General features: G+C 43.4%; 1 protein-coding gene across 1 annotated transcript in view; it reads right to left on the minus strand.

Annotated features, from left to right (window-relative positions):
- LOC144685000 (L-lactate dehydrogenase A chain-like) overlaps positions 1-22,106 on the minus strand; it is a 29,156-nt gene extending 7,050 nt beyond the window's left edge. The window contains exons 1-6 of the mRNA XM_078549506.1: positions 21,976-22,106; positions 19,884-19,998; positions 13,620-13,793; positions 5,740-5,913; positions 3,509-3,614; positions 266-389 (exon numbers count right to left, since the gene is read on the minus strand). Coding sequence (XP_078405632.1) covers positions 266-389; positions 3,509-3,614; positions 5,740-5,913; positions 13,620-13,793; positions 19,884-19,998; positions 21,976-22,101 — 819 coding nt within the window. The 5' untranslated portion in view covers positions 22,102-22,106. The remainder of the gene's footprint in view (positions 1-265; positions 390-3,508; positions 3,615-5,739; positions 5,914-13,619; positions 13,794-19,883; positions 19,999-21,975) is intronic.

Here is a 22,106-nt window from a genome sequence, read left to right on the forward strand (position 1 = left end):
TCATCAATGTCAATGCCAAACTGCAATTTTGTGACTATGTTGCTTGTGAGTATATTCCATTTTTGGCTGTGAATTAAAGCCATCTATGCACTATCCTCCGTGCATTAACAAATCACTGCTTAAATATCTAATATCAGGTACATGCAAATTTATCAAACCTGGAGAAAACAGCGCTTTCAAAAATTGCTGCCCCCATTACCACTTGTAGAATGAAATTTGCACCAATGTTTAAGTAATAATGGAATGGCAGCTGTTTAAAACCTACTTTTGCATTGATGGACACCAGGTGGATGGATCTGATATTTTTCAAAATTGCGTTCACAATACTAGCCACGCTTAAACCAATGGCCCAAGATGTGTATCCTTTCAGCTTTATAACATCATGGGCGCTATAGTAAAAAAAAAATAGTAACAGTCATTAAACTAAAGTTTCACTGTAAAATATCCTTTGTGGTTCCACATCACACTATTCTACTTTAGCTAAAGAGTCATTTGCTAAAAGACATCTTTTGTGTTTTACATAAAAGTGAAACGTTTACAAACCCCAATCGTACAATATAAATATTAAAGGGCTAAGCGATTTATAGGTATAATCTGTAGGTTCAGTTCATAAACAAACCACTTATAACATAAAAGCATAATAATACAGGAAATAGGAGTGCGAAATAAGCCATTTGGCCCTTCCACTCTGCTCTGCTATTCAATAAGATCACGGCTGATCTGCTACCTCAAATCCACCTTCTCACGCTACCCCCATGTCTCAGTTCTCTTAATACCCAAATTAGATTTTGTTTTTTTGGTTCATGATTCTATATGAATCTTTTGATGGGGATGACTGCATTGCAGCCCCTTTATAATGATTTACTGTCTGTGTTACTCCATGCAAATGTGAATTTTTACACCCGGATGTTAGTGTCGCCTGGTTCCCAAAGCGTAGGTTTTATGCAGTCAGCCGCAAGCCAAGTGTAAAACTGCAGAGAAACTGTAAGGTAGAACTTAATGGCCAGTGTTCTCTCAAAATCTCGAGCTGCTCTGGTGAGGTCAGTTATCCTGAGATGAGGTGCCATTTACATTTCAGAGATGGCACCATTCACTTGAGTTGGAACGGGCACTTCAAAGCAGACCAAGCTGATGAAGGAGTGACCAAAGCCAGAAAAGTGTATCTGACAGGCTGAATATCCTGTAGCACCGGTAGTGTTTTCCTTTCCAAAGACAGATGGTATTGAATTGGTTTCCAGGCCTGTGAAGTGATGGCCCCATTGAAATTAAAGGATCTATCCAAGGGATGCAGATGGACTCCTCCCCAACGATGAACATCAATGGAGTACATGAGAAGGGACAGAGATCCACAAGAGTGGTTTTAATGAGGCATAAAAAAACATAGAATCATACAGCACACAGAAGGAGGCCATTTAGCCACCTCATGCTGCACCAGCTCTTTGAAGGACCTATCCAATTCGAACTCTTGTCCCACTCTTTCCCTATAGCCCTGATTTTCTTTTCAAATATTTATCCAATTTCCCCTTGGAAGTTGTGACTGGATTTTCTTCCACCACCCTTTCAGGCATTCTATTCCAGATCATGTAACTTGTTGCGTAAAAAAATACTCACCTGTGCCGTCCTCCCCCACCCGTCCCAGGTCTTTTACTAATAATTTAAAATCAATATCCTCTGGCTACCAGTTAATGGTAACAGTTTCTCCCTATTTAGTCTGTCAAAATGCCTCATAATTTCAAATGTCCTTTATGCTTTTCTGCTCTCCAAGCAGAACAAGCACAGCTCCTGTAGTCTCTCCACATAACTGAATTCCCTCATCTCTAACATCATTCTGGTAAATCTCATCTGCACTCCTACAAGGCTTTTACCTCCTTCCTAAAGTGCAGTGCCCAGAATTGGACACAATATGTCAGTTGAGGCCTAACCTCAACAGTGATTTAGAAAAGGTTTTAGCATAATTTCCTTGCTTTTCCCTGATACTTCTGAAGCTCAGGAATGCAAATGCTTCTTTATTTAAACCACTTTATCAGCTTTTCCTGTTGCCTTCAAGGATTTGTATATGTGAGCCCCTAGCTGATGATTCGTGTAACACCAGTTTGTAGCCATCTTGGAAACTATCATGGCATTTATGTCACCTGCTCACTTTACAGTTTGATTTATGCATTTTTAATGACAACAGCACCACATTATTTTAAGTCAATCAGTTGTACATGAACCAAATGGAAACCAGTTAATCAAATAAAAGGTTATACACATTGCCAATCCTAAAGATCTATCCAAGTACAATCACTGAGAAAATGTTTATTTCCTTCAAATGCCCATCCAATTTCCTTTTGAAATCATTGATCACCTCTGCTTCCATCACCCTGTATGGTGGTCAATAAGTTCCAAGTCATTACCATGCACTGTCTAAAAAACGTTCTTCCTCACATTCCCCTGCATCTCTTGCCCAAAGTTTTAAATCTGTGTCATCAGTACCATCAGCTAATGGGAACAGATTTTCCTTGCCTGCCTTATCCAAACCTGTCATAATCTTGTACACCTCTATCAAATCTCACCCCACTCCAACCTAACAGAAGCCTTTAGGGGGACGCAATGGCGTAGTGGTATTGGCACTGGTATAGCATTCCAGAGACCCAGGGTGATGCTCTGGGGACCTGGGGTTCGAATACCGCTATGGCACTTGGTGGAATTTGCATTCAATAAAACCTGGAATTAAAAGTCTAATGATAACCATGAATGTCCTTTGGGGAAGGAAATCTGCTGTCCTGTCCCTGGCCTGGCCTACATGTGACAATTCAAGTAAGGGAAGAGAAGCCATTGCCAGAAAAGCAGAGGCTGCACAGGGATGACATGCAAAGCTACACAATGGAGGGGAGACACTGGAGGATGGTGATGTGGTCAGCCATTCAAATGCAACCAATAGGTCTGGGAAGACAAGTTGGGATAAAGGGCCACAGTCACATACGATGTCATTCATAATTTTGGAAAGGGCAATTTCATGTATGTAAAGCATAAACTGGATTGAAATGTTTCAAACTGAGAGCTTGAGGAGCAATGGGCAAGGATCTGGGAGGAAACAGCATGTGTGGATGGGTGCACATGCACAGACATGTACCGGTGGCCATCTTTGCAGGCGACTTGCATTGGCAGGCGACACGGTGTTTATAATTTTATTGTTCATTCAACTAAGTAACTGGCAATCATTCCTCTAATTTGATTTTAAGGAAACAAAGGCAGGTTGAAGACAGGTTTGGAATTGGAAGGCCAGTTTGGTCGAGGGGTTTTTTTTGAGAGAGGTGATGAAAGCAGCCTTGTGATGGGAAGAAAAATTAAAAGCTGAAAATTACTGTAAAGGAAACAAATATGCAACATTTTCCTCATGAGGTCCCAAAGAAATAGCTAAACATCTTACCTCCAGCTCCATGGATGTTTTCACACTTCACAAATGTAACAAGCACCTAGATCGGTCATTGTAAGCGTGCTTTTACAAGAACCCATTAACATTTACCTTTCTATAACTTTTTTATGAATTTGATCTCCCTGCTCATTTGCTAGTTTTTCGTCTAATTGCTCCAGGTTGACACCAGCCACATTTGCACTACTCCAAACAGCCACTAAAAAAAACACAGCATTAGTTGTTTCATGTTTCATAAAGCACGAAACCCAGAAGATTAAATGAAGTGGGGCTATCCTAATTATGAAGGACCAGGTGGCATCTTGAACAAGCAGTAAAAAGATTGCTCATCACATTCTGCTAAGGAATAAACATTTAAGAAAGACTAGTTTTCATTTAAACCTAATCCTACTAAAGGTCTGGGAGGAACACCCAGGTAGACCACTGCAATTAACCCTGTTGCTACAGCATTCTTCAATAGTAACTACCTGTCCGAAAAGCTGCTCTTGCGAAGTTAAGTGAAAGAGATTTAAAAATTAGCAGCGTTGTGGAAAGCAACTTGCATCCTGGTCATGAACTGAATGCACTCTTGAACGAGAGTCATGAAACAAAGAAACTTGCAGCTCAGGAAAAGGCCTTTCAGCACATCTTTCCTGGACTGGTCCTTTGAAAGAGCAGCTGTGCTTAATCCCACAACCCCGCTTTTTGTCCACAACTGTGTATGTTCCTCACCCTCAAGTACCTGCCAACTCCCTTTTTCCACCACCTTTTCAGGTAGAACATTTCAGATCCTGACAACTCTCTGGGTGAAAAGAATTCTCCTCAGCGCCCCTCTAGATCTTCTGTCAATGATTTTAAATCGAAGACCTCTGGTTATTACCCATCTGCCAGAGCGAATAGTTTTTCTTTACCAACTCTGTCAACATCTCCCATCTTCTTGAAAATCTATATCAGCAGCGGCATTAATTTGGGGCAATATCAATCTTTTATAATTGGCTGCATTTGCTGCAAACATGGTGTGTCCGCAGTTATACTGCTTCACTCCGTCATGTCATTGAGTGATGGAGATCAGAACTCCCCCCAGCCTCAGGGTGACACTTATATAGAGAAAAACAAGACCATGCCTCTGGCCCATTTATCCTGTTAAATAATTACACTCAAATGGTCCATAATCCCTTCACCCATTTCCTAATCAGATATCTTTCCATACTTAAAGCTGTCAAATCAGGTGGCAGTAATGGGAGACTCTAAATCTTTAGCACTTTCAACACTTGAAGATCACTTGCAAGCATCTTTACTCGTTACAGCCTCAAAAGTGCCCATAGCACTGAAACATATAAATGAATGAAAGTCTATTCATATTCCTATGATAGTTCCCTTACAATGTACAACAAATGCCCTATGATAGTTCGCTTACAATGTACAGTAAATCCCCTGTGCAGTGAATCTAACTTGCAAACATTCGTTCTTGCCACGGAATAACTTGCAAGCATTTCTTCTTGCCGCCGAAATGTGTGGTTTTACTTTCCAAACAATTTTAACTAGGCTGACGTCACTGGTTTTCTGTGCATGTGTGGACCAGTGCACATGCACAGACATGTACCAGCGGCTATCGTTGCAGGCAACTTGCATTGGCAGGAGACACGGTGTTTATAATTTTATTGTTTATTCAACTAAGTAACTGGCAATCATTCCTCTGATTTTAAATGTCAATATCAGTAATGATTGTAACAATGGCACTTAATATTTGTATGGTTAGGATTTTTTCTATCTTAATTTCTCTTACCACATCAACCTTAACACCATCTAGAAACATATATCATCACCTGCCAAGCAAGAAACTTTCTGGATTCCAAGTTTCTCTTGTGACCACCACTGGTGGATACTCTGATCACCTAAGTGGCTGAAAATTGATGAAGTTCACTGATTTGAGACAAGAGCTTTGAAGTGATAGCCCTGAGATTTTTTTTTTATTATTAATCGTTCATGGGGTATGAGTGTCACTGGCTAGGCCAATATTTATTGGCCATCCCTAATTGCCCTTGAGAAGGTGGTGGTGAGCCACCTTCTTGAATCGCTGCAGTCCATGTGGTGTAGGTACACCCACAGTGCTGTTCGGGAGGGAGTTCCAGGATACAATGTGACATTTTTCTGCTTAAGCGTCAAACACTTGAGCCATGCATTTCAGAAAAATTTTGTATGAACAACAGCCGTCCAAATTGAAATGGAGGAAAAATGCAATTTACATTGATCATTTAGAACAAAGCCACAAAGCTTGAGCACTTCATAGGCACATGTACAATACCTTTATGAATATTTTAGCAAATTGGCAGGTGACCACGTACCACTTTCATCTCCTTGTTCACCGATGATGTATGCATGAACACTTATTGGATTAATTTTCAACTTTGCGCCTAGTAAAAAACGAAACCTGGCAGTGTCCAAGTCAGTACCCATGCCAATCACACGGTGCTTTGGGAATCCACTCAGTCTCCAGGCAACATAGGTCATTGCATCCACTGAAAAGCAAACAAAGTCCAGAAAAAAAGTAACTTCTCCTGTCACTGTAAACTAGTTAAAAACGGAAAATTAATATGTGAAAAAGATTTCATTTTCTGGTTCACTGTCCTGTCATATACTATTGTCTGAAATGCTTGCTATTTAAACGTAAAATTCAATTACTTGAAGCACGTGATAGTGATCATGAGTGAATATGAAGGATTTATTTTCATTGTAGACTGCATAAACAAGGATCTAAATTGAAGACTAAGGAGATGTTCTGATTAAACTGGGGAGTACCCACAGTACTGTACTAATAACTTGAAAATTAGGAGAATGGTACAAAAAGTGTTATGTAACACCACTTACAAAAAAAAAATACTATTTTGTCATTCAGATCTCATCCACTGACCTCTCAGATTCAGATAGAGTTTCCTAGATTGGGGGAGGAAGAAGAGAAACTGCAAATAGCACAATCCAAAGGACTAAATTCAGAGGAATCTCGATTGTTGGAATGGATAGGTGCAAATGTCAATTAGTGTGGTCAATTCTTTTTTATTTGTTCATGGGATGTCAGTATCGCTTGCAAGGCCAGCATTTATTGCTCATCCTAATTGCCCTTAAGAAGGTGATGGTGAACTGCCTTCCTGAACCACTGCAGTCCATGTGGTGTAGGTACAACCACAGTGCTGTTAGGAAGGGAGCTCCAGGATTTTGATCCAGCAACAGTGAAGGAACAACGATATATTTCCAAGTCAGGATGGTGTGTGGCTCGGAGGGGAACTTACAGGTGGTGTGTTCCCATGCATCTGCTGCCCTTGTCCTTCTAGATGGTTGAGGTTGTGGTTTTGGAAGGTGCTGTTGAAGGAACCTTGGCGAATTGCGCAGTGCACCTTGTATATAGTACACACTGCTGCTACTGTGCATCGGTGATGAGGAAATGGATGTTTAAAGTGGTGGATGGGTTGCCAATCAAGCCAGCTGCTTTGTCCTGGATCGTGTCAAGCTTCTTCAGTGTTGATGGAGCTGCACTCATCCAGGCAAGTGGAGAGTATTCCATCACACTCCTGACTTGTGCCTTGTAGCTGGTAGACAGGCTTTGGGATGTAAGCAGGTGAGTTACTCACCACTTAATTCCCAGCATCTAACCTACTCTTATAGCCAAAGTATTTATATGGCTAGTCTAGTTAAGTTTCTGGTCAATGGTAATTCCCAGGATGTTGATGGTAGGGGACTCAGCGATGGTAATGCTATTGAATGTTAAGGGGAGATGAGGAGATTCTCTCTTTTTGGAGATGGTCATAGCCTGGCATTTGTGTGGCAAGAATGATACTTAATTGCCACTTATCAGCCAATGCTGAATATTTTCCAGGTCTTGCTGCACATTCACTATCTGAAGAGTCACAAATGGTGCTGAACATTGTGCAATCATCAGCAAATATCCACACTTGTGACCTTATGATGGAGGGAACGGCATTGATGATGCAGCTGAAGATGGTTGGCCTAGGACACTACCTTGAAGAACTCCTGCAGTGATGTCCTGGGACTGAGATTTATTGCCTCCAACAATCACAACCATTTTCCTTTGTGCTAGGTATGACTCCAGCTAGTGGAGAGTTTTCCTCCTGATTCTGATGGACTTCAGTTTTGTTTGGGCTCCTTGGTGCCACACTTGGTCAAATGCTGTCTTGATGGCAAGGGCAGTTCTCACTTCATTTCAAGTTCAGCTCTTTTGTCCATGTTTGGACCAAGCCTCTAAGAAGGTCAGGATTGGTATTATTGCTGGACTAGTAATCAAGAGACCCAGGATGATGCTCTGGGGACCCGGGTTCGAATCCCACCATGGCAAATGGTGGAATTTGAATTCAATAAAAACCTGGAATTAAAAGTCTAATGATGACCATGAAACCATTGTCGAATGTCGTAAAAACCTTTCTGGTTCACTAATGTCCTTTAGGGAAGGAAATCTGCTGTCCTTACCTAGTCTGGCCTACACGTGATTCCAGACCCACAGCAATGTCGTTGGCTCTTAAAATGCCATTTGAAGGGCAATTAGGGATGGGCAATAAATGCTGGCCTAGCCAGCGACGCCCACATCCCATGAACGAATAAAAAAAGAACTAAGTGGTCCTGGCAGAACTCAAATTGAATATCAGTAAACAGATTACTGCTCTGGTAAGTGCTGCTTGAAAACACTATAAAGACTTCTTCCATCACTTTTCTGATGATCGAGTGTAGACTGATTGGGCGGTAATTGGCCAGATTGGATTTGCCCTGCTTTCTGTGAACATTACATGTCTGGGCAATTTTCCACATTGTCGGGTAGATGCCAGTGTTGTAGCTGTACTGGAACAGCTTGGCTTTAGCACTACAGTTGAGATGTTGTCGGGGCCCATGTCCTTTGCTGTATCCAGTGCTTTCAGCCATTTCTTCATATCATGTGGAGTGAATTGAATTGGCTGAAAAGGCATCTGTGTTCCCAAAGTATTAGCCAGGGCCTCTGGATGACTAGCCCAGTAACATTACACCTACACCACTGTCCCCACCACCATACAACATGGTGATACTGGAGAAGGGGAATAAACAGGATCTGAATTTTTTTTTTAATTTAATCCTTCATGGGATGTGGACGTCACTGGCAAGGCCAATATTCGTTTCTCATCCCTAATTGCCCTTGAACTGAGTGACTTGATAGGCCAGAGGGCAGTTAAGGGTTAACCACATTGCTGTGCATCTGGAGTCACATGCAAGCAGAACAGATAAGGCCCCCAAAAGGGCATTAGTAAACTAGACAGGTTTTTAACAATAATCGATGATAGCTCCATGGTCTCCATTACTAAGACCAGCTTTATATTCCAGATTTATTAATTGAATTTAAATTCCCCCAGCTGGCTTGGTGGGATTTGAACCCACCAGAGTATATGGCTAGTCCAGTTACGTTTCTGGTCAGTGGTAATCCCCAGGATATTGATGGTGGAGGAATTCAGCGATGGTGTTAGATTCCCTCTTTTTGGAGGTAGTCATGACCTGGCACTTATGTGGCAAGAATGATACTTAATTGCCACTTGCCAATGTTGAATATCTTCCAGGTCTTCCTGCATATTGGTACAGACTGCTTCAGTATCTGAAGAGTCACCAATGGTGCTGAACTTTGCATAATCATCAGCAAATATCCACACTTGTGACCTTATGATGGAGGGAACGGCATTGATCATGCAGATGAAGGTGGTTGGGCCTCGGACACTATCTTGAGGAACTCCTGCAGTGATGTCCTGGGACTGAGATTTATTGCTTCCAACAACCACAACCATCTTCCTTCGAGAGTATGGGCCTCTGGATTACTAGTCCAGTGACATTACCATAACGCCATCATCTTCCCCTGATGTAAACTGCTTGACACAATTCTGGACACGGGTCTAGCTTACTGATGGATAGCTCATTGAAACTATCAATGCTATGAGCAACAACAGGAAAGAAGAGAAAGATAAACTTAGGGTGTACAGTTAAAGTCCAGAAGTGAGAGGCGGAATTCTCCCATGCCCCAATCTGCTGGATCAATGGTGGGCGGGAATAATTCAGCAGGAGGTCCAAAAATCACACGAGTGAAAGCACAGCGGGATCTTCCGATACTGCCCGCCATGGGGGATCGTGATTCCCACCAGAGGCTGGAGTGAAGCTGATTTGCACCCAGCAGATGAAGACCCAACCAGAATTTTGGCCACACGCCTGATTCTCCACCACACCAGCAGGAAAACAATCTGGTGCAGAACACGTGTGGACCAAATGTGGCGTGCAAAATTCGCCTTACCTTAAGGGCCTTGGTCAGCTCGCGGACTTCTGACGACAAGATGGAGGCCTCCACCTACCGGACCCTGGAGCACCATGTGCAGTACAGGGTGAGTGGAGCTTCATCCACGTGGCTCCTCCGCAAAGCATCTTCCAGAAAGTGGGAATTCTCCACGCAGCAATCTCGCTCAGGCTTTGGACCTTCTTCCAGGGACGTCGCCATGGGTTTGGACCTTCTTCCAGCGACGTCGCCATAGGTTCAGACATTCTTTCAAGGACGTCAGTAAGGGATCGGATCCTCGAGCTGCAGGATGGAAGGCAGCAGGAGGTACAGTGTGGGAGATGCGATGGAGTGTTGGAGGAGTGGGTTAATGAAGGCTAAGAGGACTGAAGGTGAGGTGGGAGTGTGGAGACCTAGAGGTGGTTGGGGGTGCAGGAAAGGGTTTTACAGGGGTGTATCAAAGTGATAGAGGGAACAGAGGGGGAGGTTGGGAAGGGTCATGTTGGTTGTTGGGCAGGGGTGGGGGGGTGGGGTTATGTCCAGGTGTGTGAAGAAGGGGTCATGTCCAGGTGAAGGGTTTCACAGGGAGGGGTTGATGGAGTCAATCGTTGTCTCCTGGGGAGCGAACTCAGGGTGGGCGTGGTACAAGAGAATAGTCACGGTTACAGGGGGCAGAGGGAGCCGGTAGGGTGGGCGGGTGAGGGTGCGACGGTGTCGTGTGAAGGGACAGTGAGGGTCACAGAGGTAAACACGGACTTGGGGAGCTGAGCAGGAGGAAGTTGGGCAGGACACGATGTACGGGGGGTAGGATTTTTGGGGAGGAAGGGAACATGAATATTTACCTGGGCATTATCAAAGGAAACGGGTTTGGGTTGGAGGGAACAGTTGGGATGTCAGGGGGGTCAATGGCGATAGGGGAAAGGGTGTGGGTGACTGGGGAGGGGAAATGGTGCCAGAGCGCAGAAAAAAAGGTCGCAACCACCATGCTGGTCTGGTCGAAACTAAGCAGAGCCTTGTGTTGTAGTCGAGTGTGTGCAGGAGAGGTGTTTGGCGGGGGGAGGTAGCATCTGGCTAAGGCTTAAGAACCACGCTGAAAGAAGTCAGTGGACATTACAGCAGCGGAAGTGATTATATTTACATAACTTAAAATTGTGAAATTCCTTTGTTCAACCATGCAGCCAGTTGTGATGAAAATTTCTTTATTTTCCTCGGCCTACTTCTTCGAGGAGCTCACCCGACATCCTCAGCAGGGGCGGAGGTAGCCTGCTGATTAGTTTGCCATGTTGCCTTTGATGACTTTGGTGGCTATCCTCTGATAACCTGAGGCCTGGAGGGCCCTAGCTTCCTTTGGTTGTCCCCCTGTGAGCCAGCTGTGACAGAGGACAAGGTCGAAGGGGTCACAGGCAAAGGGGATTCAGAAGATCCAGACAATCTCTGAGATGCGAGTGGGTGTCCCAGGGGTGTCCAGTTGCCGCGGCTCCTCCCTTAAGGTGCCTGAAGGCTCTGGCCTGACTCCTTGAGGGGAAGGGGCACCTGAAGGGAGGATGAAGTGCCTTGACACTCCCCTTGTGTGCCAACTGCAACAGCTGCCTCATGGTTGCCATGATGGAGTGGAGATCTGCGCGCATCTCCGGCAGGATCTGTTGGACTAGAATCTCCATGGAGTCCACCAACCTCCCCATGGAAACCTCGATGTGTGCACAGATCAGCACCACTTCCTCAGAGAGCAGGCGGAAGACTCCTCTGTCTTGTGTGCCGCTCTGTTGAGGGCCTCCAATGCCTCTGCCTGATGTTCCCCCGCGTCTTGCTTCCTCTCCACCATTAGTTGGAAGGCTGATTCCAGAGGCCCATCATCGGGCTCGGACCTCGCAAATGTGTCTTCCCCAACAAGTGCCAGTGAGCTCGGCTGACCCTGCCACCTCCTGCTGCAGACACGTGTCCGTGTGGTGACCACCAGATTGTGAGACCCTTCCTGAGCTAGAAGCTGGAACGAATATCCACCGAGGTGTGTGTCCCTGGGCGGGTGGAGGGTACAGGTGCCTGCTGTGATGCCTCTACAGGTGCACATCTCTCCTCTTCCCCTCTCTCCTGGGTCCTCTCTGGGCTAGTGCTTCTGCTGAGGCCCGACAGGGAGTCCTCATCCTCGGGCCTTGGCCTCTTCCTGCTGGCACCTGTAAGTGCGAGTGGAGAGAGCAAGTGACAGCATGAGCTGCCTCTGACATGGAGGCACATTTGCCCCTCAGGTTTCTGTACTATGGGTGGATCTTTACTGGGCGGACGCCCAAGTCCAAGCTCCCCATTGCCAACTGCCCGGTCCCACTCCACACCTGCCAGCTGAGCTGCCCTCTCCTCGAACTCTGTGAGAGGCCTCAGGTGTGGGCGCCCCTCCTTCCCTGTGCTTTATCTTCTCCTGCTTAAAAACAACAGAAAAGCTGTTTGAGAGGAGCTGTATGTTGCATCCATTTGTACATCGCAATTTGATGTTCAATTCTCATTCTTCCACTCTTAGATAGCCCACTGTTGTGTGACATGGCATTACTGCATTACTGCACTGCAAGTTATCCAGAAGGGATAACTTGCTAGCTCCCTCCAGAGCACTAAACCCATCCACATCCAAGGAGAAGGCTTACACAGGCACCTGATTTGTGGAGGTTACCGGTGCCCTCTACGCCCAAGCCTACTCCCCCCGTTTCCATACAATGATCTCTGTATGTGGAAGGATAAAGGAGCCACAGTGGTCACCCCACCACAGAGTGGATGCACTGCAGTTGGGCTGTGAGGCATGACTATGCCATTGCCATTGAGGCCCATGTTCCCTGACATATTGGTCTCGTTGTGGTTGGTGCAAGCAGCTAAAGCTTTACTTATCCTGGAACAGCCAATGAGGTCGTTCATCCTTTTGCACATTGTATTGTTGACCTGCTCTGGACAACCTGGGCACTGACAGCATCGGCCACCTGTGCCCACGTGGGGTTGGTTTCCCTGCGCGGCCTCCTCCTCCCATCAGCCTGGTACAGTATATTCCTCTGGACCTGGACATAGTCCAGGAGGACACACAGGAAGTTATCACTGAACTTCACCTCCCCTTCCAGACATCTCCATCGTTCGTATTGGCAGTGAGGATGCCCGAGTGCCTTCTAAATATGGCGCTCAGATATGATGGCGGGGCACGCACCATCAGTCTTCCCTGCCGCGCAAGACACCAGAAAACCCCTGGCTGCATCATTAATGATGCCGGGGCCGGAAGATACCGTGGGATTTCCCATCAGCCTCCGCAGCGGGAACCAATTCCCGACCCGGTCCTGCCACAGGACTTGGCCCCAGATGGGAGAATTCTGCCCAAGGCAATAAACGAACTCCTGTTCACACAGATGCAAAAGACCTCATGACACCATTTGAAGAGGCCAGAAAGGTTCCTGCACTAATTTTCTTCCTTCGATCAGCACCTCAAAATATCTAGATTTTCTGGCCGCTCACTCATTTGCTATTTGTGGGATCTTGCTGGGCACAAGTTGGCTACTGTGTTTGACTACTTAACAACAGTGACAACGTTGCAATAGTAGTTTGCTGAAGCACTATCTTACAGCCTGAGGATGCGAAAAGGAGCTACATACTTCAAAGTTCTTTCTTCCCTTCTCAATAAACTTATTTGGAAAAATGTTTGAATATTGGGTGTTGTACTGGAGCTCAAGGATTGTCTGGCAAGGACCAATCCCATTCAGAAAGGAGGGAGGGGAGAATATTGGACAGGAAAGAAAAGGAAACAAGTGCAATAGTACAAATGTGTTTTGGTGTCAAAATCTTTGCTTTAATCAAGCATTTCACCAAAACAAAAATAAAGATATTCAGTGGTGTGAGGTAGCATTCTAGATTTTCCCAGTGAATACACACATGCAACTGAAGACATTCTCAGCACTGTTTAATCAATTTAAACTTTACCTGGAGTTGTGACAATGAGTAAAACAGCACTTGGACTGTGCTTAACCAATTGAGGGATGATTTCCTTAAAGGTAGCTATGTTTTTCTGTAGCTGTCTTCTTTTCACTTCTCCCACTGCCTGCCGTACGCCAGCACAGATGATGCACACCTTTGAATCTTCTGTAACTATAAAGTCTGCAGGATGGTCATTATAATAGACAATTATTCAGTTAAAAAGGAAACATAGGTATTTCATGTCAGACTTGGACTGTACCAAAGCCTTAACCTAAATATTCAATTATATATAACATGAACGCAATTCAGAATGGTATTCGCCAGAAACCAATCTTTAAATCTGCACAGTGTTTTATTCCTTACAACTGCTAGCCCATCAACTTGTTCTATAAAATACAAGTTTCCCATATTGTTCAATGGACCTGGACTTACAGGAGAACGAACAGAACTGATGTTTGCAATATTGTATTTCCCACTTTGATTACTGTGCAGCTGTGTAGAACACAAACTGTCAGACAGAATATCGTAACCAGCAAATGTTACATTGAGCAATGAAAAAGTTCTATCTATTGTACTTGATACTTTTAGAATTGCTTCTTTTATGAGCTTCAGAATTAAAAGAATTGTTTAAAATTTATGTTCCTGTCAATGATGAACTCAGTCTGGAGTTGTAAATGTTTAATTGATGGTAGGCAAAGCTCATGTTGCAGTTGATTACTACAACTATCTGTCAATAACATGCACTTCACTCAACAAATTACATTATACAGGCCTAGCGTGATTCTAGTTTTTCAATACAAGGGTCTCAGCAATCCCAAAGAGAATTTCACGAGTTGCTCAGTCCAGCAGTGAGGAAGACTCGACTTTTTAACATTCGTTGCACATAACAATGGGAAGCACACTTTCCTCTGCTTCAGAAGGCTATGGGTTCAAGCTCCATTCAAGAGAAATTTTGAGCACAAAATTTAGGCTGAGATTCCAAGTCAGTTCTGAGAGGGTCCTGCACTGTCTTTCAGATGCTGTCTTTCCCAGAAGGAAAAGATAGTAAAAACTGGGAAATAAGAATACTGGTCCAAACTGGTCTTGTAAAACCCTAAAATGGAACACCAGTAAAAACTGGGAAATAAGAATACTAGTCTGAACTGGTCTTTCTACCTTAAAATGGAACACCAGTAAAAACTGGGAAATAAGAGTACTGGTCCAAACTGTTTTTTTCCTTCTGGGTTTCAGATGAGGCATTATAAACCAAGGCCCTGTCTGCTCCCTTAGATGGATCCACAGCACTATCTTGAACAAATGCAGTGGAGTTTTGCCTGGTGTTCTGGCCACATTTATTTCTCAACCAACATTACTGAGATAGATTATCTGCTTGTGCGATCTTGCTGCATATAAATAGGCTGCTACATTTTCTACATTACAACAGTGATTAAAGTTCAAAAGTACTTTGTTGGCCTGTAAAGCATTTTGGGCAACCAGTGATCATGGAAGGCACTGTATAAACAGGTGTCATCTTTTTAAAAAGAAACAGATCTTCCTGCAGCCAGATTTAGCAATCTGGTAAATTTTCATTGGGATTGTAGCTGCTGGAGAGACAAATAGGCATAGGGTATCATTTCTTGAATTTAGCTTAATATTGGAAACAACCTGAGGCTTCAAGCACTTATATATTTTAATTATTCCAGTGATGTGGAATCTGTAACCAAAGCGGACATTCTTAAAGTATTGGGATAAATCAGGACTGTCTATATTACACAATGTCTATTGTAAAGCATTCAAATGATCAAGTTTGCATTTATGTTATTTTTGAAATGTTCAGAGAAAATATTTTTAAAATGCAACCAAATTTGGTGACATCCAAGACACTAAGTACCTTTAGTGATACATCTATACCTATTTAAATTAGGGTTGACCACTGCCCTCCTCCATTCCTCCACTGGCTCAGCTAGTAAAAGCACTGAGTAGCTGAGCTATATATGTCAACTTAGAACCCACCCTCTGCTGACTTAGCTCACCTCAATGGGTCTTGGCCTTCTGCACCATCTCTGAGTGAAGCCCAATTGCTTCAGCTGTTGACTGATGAGATGTGCTGCAAATGATTATTATTGTGACCTTTCTGACTTCCCCCTTTCTCGCTATGGCTAGTTAGAAGATGTAAGCCACATACGTGCAGGCTGCACCCAACAGCAAGGGCTACCTGCTTAATAATGGATTTTTGCAATGTCCTTCACTCAGCAATCCAATGGTTAGCACACTTAGACTAACATACTTGACTTTATAATCTATATAAATGCAATCACATCAATAAAAACTAATGAGGCCATGATTGAATGGCGGAGCAGACTCGATGGGCCGAATGGCCTAATTTCTGCTCCTATGTCTTATGTCTTATGGAGGCATCAATGGGGCATTATAAATAGCTAACCTGGACCTCAATGCAATCACAATCAATAAAAATAAATGAGACATCAGTAGGGCACTCTAAATAGCTAAATTGCACCTCAGATAAATTGCATCCTGAGTTAGAAAAGCAGAAATTGGTCTGGTTCCAGCCTCTGGTCACTATCATGCTAATCCTATGGCACTTTCTCCTCCTTTGAGCAGCTAACCTTATTCCAGCTCTCATTTAAAATCCTTGTTCTCTACCATCCACCTAAGTAACATGAAAAATTTTCATTACTTTCTCTCCATTGCTTCCCTCCCTCAGCCTCTGCACTGAGTGACTTCTCATCCTCGATGATTTCAACGACCATCTGAGTACATCATGTTTTCTCTCTCTCCTCTGAGTTCACTGCCCTCCATGTAGACTCCCCAACCCATATTCACAGCCACCCTCAGAATTGCCGTTTCACGTAACCCCACTACTCATGTCATGTCAATCATAGATAAGACCATCTCTGATTACTTCCTTGTATTGCCCTCCACCCATATCCCCCTTCTGCCTCTCAACCTGGAAATAACTCTTTCTAATTCACTTGTTACTGAACTTTCAAAATCCCAACTGTCTCACCATTGGCTCTCCATTCACTATGACATTTCTACAGCTGACAATCTGCTAAACCACACTCTCACTTCCACCCTTGATGCCCTAGTCCCTATTAAAACCATTGCTCTCTCTCACACTGGCTATTTCCCTGGTACATCCCTCATCCCCACTCCCTTAAGTCCAAGGGACGTAGTCTTGAAATGAATACGGCAAACAACTGGTTTGGCCATTTACCAACAGATCTGGTTGGATCACATAAAGTACCACTATCCTTATTGTCAAATCCATCCATGATGTTGCCCCTTCTATCTCTAATCTTCTCCCACTCAATAACCCTCCAAGATCTCTTCAATCCTACAATTCTGGCCTCTTGAGCATCTCTGAATTTAATTGCTCTGCCAGTGGTGGTCATTCCTTCAACTATGAAGAATCTAAGCTTTAATATTCCCTCCCAAAACCTCTTTAACGCTCTTTCTTCTTTTAAGATGCTCCATAATACCTATATTATAGACAACTACATGATACAAAAACCTGCTCAACTACCGGTGAAAATAAAGTCTTTAATGCAAAAACAAATCCACAGAATCTAAAAATATCACAGATTGCCTAGCAACGATTGAGGCCATGGGACAGATGTCTTTCCTCTACTCATTCGATCTCCCAGGTGACTTGTCACCATGCCAACTACTCAGTCTGGGCAGAGGGAGTCTTGGAAAAGGGCCTGGGAGTGGTGGATGGTTCATTACTTTAGATGCTTGCACAATACCTCAAAGCAACCAAAGAAGTAAACAGATTGCTTAAATATACAGCCAGGCCAATCTCCAGAGGTTGTGCTCCAATTCCAAGTTGCCTTATCATTAAAAATATGCAAGCACATGCAGAAGAGAGTAATGAGACTAATCCCTAGAATAAAGGAGATGAGCTATGAAAGCATAAGCTTAAGTTCTACAACATAGAAAGAATATTGGGGGAACCTCACTGTGTTACATACGAACATACAAATTAGGAGCAGGAGGAGACCACTCAGCCCTTCGGGCCTGCTCCTCCATTCAACGAGATCATGGCTGATCTGATTGTAACCTCAACTCCACATTCTCACCTACCCCCAATAACCTTTCATCCCCATGCTTATCAAGGATCTATCCAGCTCTGCCTTAAAAATATTCAAAGACTCTGCTTCCACTGCCTTTTGAGGAAGAGAGTTCCAAAGACTCTCAACCCTCAGAGAAAAAAAAATTCTCCTCATCTCTGTCCTAAATAGGCAACCCCTAATTTTAAACAGTGGCTCCTGGTACTAGATTCTCCCACAAGAGGAAACGTCCTCTCCACATTGACCCTGTCAAGATCCTTCAGAATATTATATGTTTCAATTAAGTTGCTTCTTACTCTTCTGTCCTCCAGCCGATACAAGTCTAGCCTGTCCAACTTTCCCTCATAAGACAACCTGCCCATTCCAGGTATTAGTCTAGTAAACCTTCTGTGGTATGTAATATGTTACATGAGAAATGGTTTTGTTCACCAGGTACTACTTTAAATTAAGCCAGGGACCAAGAGAACACTTGTTAACTTCATGATAACTAGTTTTGAACATATACTAACAGATATTTAGAGATATTTACAGCAAAAACAACTCCATAGCATCTAAAAATATCACAGATTGCCTAGCAGCGATTGAGGGCATGGGATGGATGTCTTTCCTCTACTCATTCAATCTCCCAGGTGACTTGTCACCATGTCAACTGTTCAGTCTGGGCAGAGGGGTTCTTGGAAAAGGGCCTGGGAGTGGTGGATGATTCATTACTTTCGATGCTTGCACAATACCTCAAAGCAATTAATGAAGTAAACAGATTGCTTAAATATACAGCCAGACCAAATCATTTAGTTGGTTTATATTAACTTATTAATTAATTATTAAGTAATTGTATTTAAAATGTAATAGATTTTTGCCTCTTGCATTTTTATTCTAACTGCATGGTGTGAACAAAACACTCATTGATTTGCCATGAAACAGACATTTCATTTCACTCGTCACCAGTACAAAGAAACCAGTATTAACCCTGAAACCAGCATTAACCCATGTCCATGTGAATAGCCACATGGTACATGAGCCAATAGTACATGAGGCTTTTTAATACAAAGTAAAACAGAATGCTTACCACACATCCCAAAGAAGCAGAGCATTTGACACTACAACATGGGGTTCATCACCACTATACCAGCTGTTTGCTGGTCAGTGAGCACAGAGATTAAGTGTGAATGTGGGAGTGCGAGTTAAGGTATAGACAGCTATAGGAGACTTGGATGAGCTCAAGTTTATGGAGAGTGGAAGATGGGAGGCTGGCCAGGAACGTATTGGAATAGTTGGGTCTGGAGGTTGCAAAAGCCAGGCTAAAGATTTCAACAGCAGATGGGCTGAGGCAGTGGCAGAGACAGGCCTATTTTATGGAGGTGGAAGTAGTGATGGAGAAGATATGGGGTTGCATATTCAGCACAGGGTCTAATAGGTTGAAACCAGTCTGGTTTGAGACAATGGCCATGCAGGGGGATGGAATCAGTGCGAGGGAATGGAGTTTGTGGCATGTGCTGAAGACAATGGCTTTGATCTGCCAAATGTTTATCTGAAGAAAATTTTGACTCATCCAGAACTGCATGTCAGACAAGAGGTCTGTCTGCAGAGAGGCAGCAGTGGGGCCAATGGAAATGGTAGTGAGGGAGAGCTGTGTGTCACCAGCTTAACTGTGGTGCCTGATGTTGTTCCTTTGAATGATGTCTCTCAGGGGCAATTTTAGGTGAAAAATTGGAGTGGGTCAAGGATGAATCCTTGGGGTACCCCAGAGATAATGGTGCAGGGGGCAGGAAGAGAGGCCATTTTTCGAGATTTTCCCACTCTGACTGGATAGGGAAGAGCGGAACAAGGTAAAGGTAGTCCCACCCAGCTGAATAGACGAGAGGCACTGAAAGAGAATGGTGTGGTCAACTGCGTGAAAGGCTGCAGAGAATTCGCAAAGGATGCAGAGGAATAGTGCGCCATGGTCACGATCATAGAGGATGACAAGTTTGTATAGGTAGTTTCCATTATAAATGTGGACATAGGAATTTATGACCCAAAAAGCTGACAGGAAATGTATGCATAGCAGATTTTTCATATATTATATTGGTGGGTATGTTAGATGAGCAACTTGTGAGCAAAGGCATGCTTAAAAAGTATAAAAGTAAAATTATATTTTCACTTGAAAAATTTAACACCATTAAATATGCCACAATAAATCCCATGGTCCATCACCGACCTGTGTCTGCTGAAATTTTGGACTTCAGAAACAGGCTACCATGTAACAAATCCAGAGCCTCTCCCTTCAGTTTATCTGCCACTCTGTCAACTAGAACCAGTTCATCAGAAAGATGCTACAGGAAGAAATCATGCAAAATAAATATATTTGGAAAATACTGGTTTTAGTTTGGTGTTTAAGCATTATGCAACACTATAGCAATATATCAAAAATATATTCATAGAGTCATTACAGCACAGAAGGAGGCCATCCATCCCTTTGAGTTCATGCCATTGATATCACTCTGGTTGGTCCAGCATTTACACGTTTCTTAGGCCATATCCTCGATCACATTGTCTACATACTTTAAATTGTCTATAAGATTGCCTGTCAAGGAGAGCAAGAGTGTCTAAGTGTCTGTCTTCAAGAGTCACTTAGGTGTATCCTATGAAGCCACAGATGAAGTTGAAGTCCATGTTCCCATTCAGTTCCATTCATTTCAAGACGCAGACATCACCAGTTCATGGTTCATATACCAGTTTGGTATAGGATTTTTTCACCAATAAAGTAACTGGGGAACTAACAGCCCTTTCCAAATATCACTGGCACAACGATGCTGCACATGATTGTACCAAATCCTTTTCCACTTTAAAATGGCGCAGAGAACATTGAGGTAAAACATTCAGAACAGTACTGATTGATTGACCTACATCAGCTCTCAGTCAAGTAGACTCTTGATTTTAAAATTCTCATCCTTGTTTTCAAATCTCTCAATGGCCTCTCCCCTCTCTATCTCTATACTTTTCTCCAACCCCACAACTCTCTGAGATATCTGATCTCCACTAATTCTGGCCTCTTGTGAACCCCAATTTTAACTGCTCCACAATTGGTGATCATGCCTTCAATTGTCTAGGCCCCAAGCTCTGGAATCCACTTCCCACACCTCTCCGCCTCTCTACCGTACCTCCCTCCTTTAAGATACTCCTTTAAACCTGTCTCGTTGACTAAGCCTTTGGTCACCTGACCTAATAGCTCCTTGAGTGGCTCATGTCATATTTTGTTTTCTAATGCTCCTGTGAAGTGCCTTGGGACATTGCATTAAAGGCACAATATAAATATAAGCTGTTGTTGTTGTTAGGGATGGGCAATAAATACTGACCTTGCCAGCAGTGCCTGCACCAAATGAATAAAAACTGTGCATCATCTCATTGCTGTCTACAGGATCTTGCTGTGCACAAACTGACTGCCATATTTTCTGACATGGCAACAGTAACGACACTTCAAAAGTATTTAATTGACAGTGGAGCATTTTGGGACATCCTAGGGTTGAGGTGGGTGCTATAGAATTGCAAGTCTTTCATTGTTTTTCAATTACCATTGAGAAGGTGAAGGTCAGCCACCTTCTTGACCACAAATGAGTACCTTCCAAGACTATTTCAGATGGCATTTGAGAGTCAACCACATTGCTGTGGATCAGAAGTCTGGGTCATCGATTTTATTCAGAGCTGAGTTAGATAGATTTTTGATGGACAAGAGAGTCGAGGGTTATGGGGGGCAGACAGGAAAGTGGAGTTAAGACCACAACCAGATCAGCCATGATCTTACCAAATGGTGGAGCATTCTTGATGGGCCATATGGCCTATTTGTGCTCCTAGGTCCTTTGTTCCTATGAAGTCACATATTTCTTTTTATTCATTTACAGGATGTGGTAGGCTAGCATTTATTGTCCATCCTAATTGCCCTTGAGGAGGCGGTGGTGAGCTGCCTTCTTGAACCGCTGCAGTCCCTCTGGTGTCGGTACACCCACAGTGCTGTTCGGGAGAGAGTTAGGCCAGACCTGTTAAGGAGTACAAATGGCCTTCCCTAAAGGACTTTAGTGAGCCAGCTGGGTTTTTATGACATCCATTGTCAACATTACCAATATTTTTTTCATTCCAGAGATATTTAATTAATTGAATTTAAACTCTCCAGTATGCTATGGTGGGATTTGAACTCATGGCTGCAAAACTTCTGCATTACTAGTTCAGGAACATAGCCACCATGGCTATCATATGTAAAATGTTAAAAAAAAAACCCAACTGCTGCACAGAATAACGAATGTGATACATCTTACCTGCTGGAGAACAGAAATGGCACACGACATACCAACTTGTCCAGCTCCCACTATTGAAACTTTTGAAGTTGCCTTCATAGGAGTGTCAGAATGCACCTCGTGCATCAACTTATTTTTCAAGCTCATTGTTT

This window comes from Cetorhinus maximus, chromosome 9 (assembly GCF_964194155.1).
Source record: "Cetorhinus maximus chromosome 9, sCetMax3.hap1.1, whole genome shotgun sequence".
Lineage (NCBI taxonomy): Eukaryota > Metazoa > Chordata > Chondrichthyes > Lamniformes > Cetorhinidae > Cetorhinus > Cetorhinus maximus.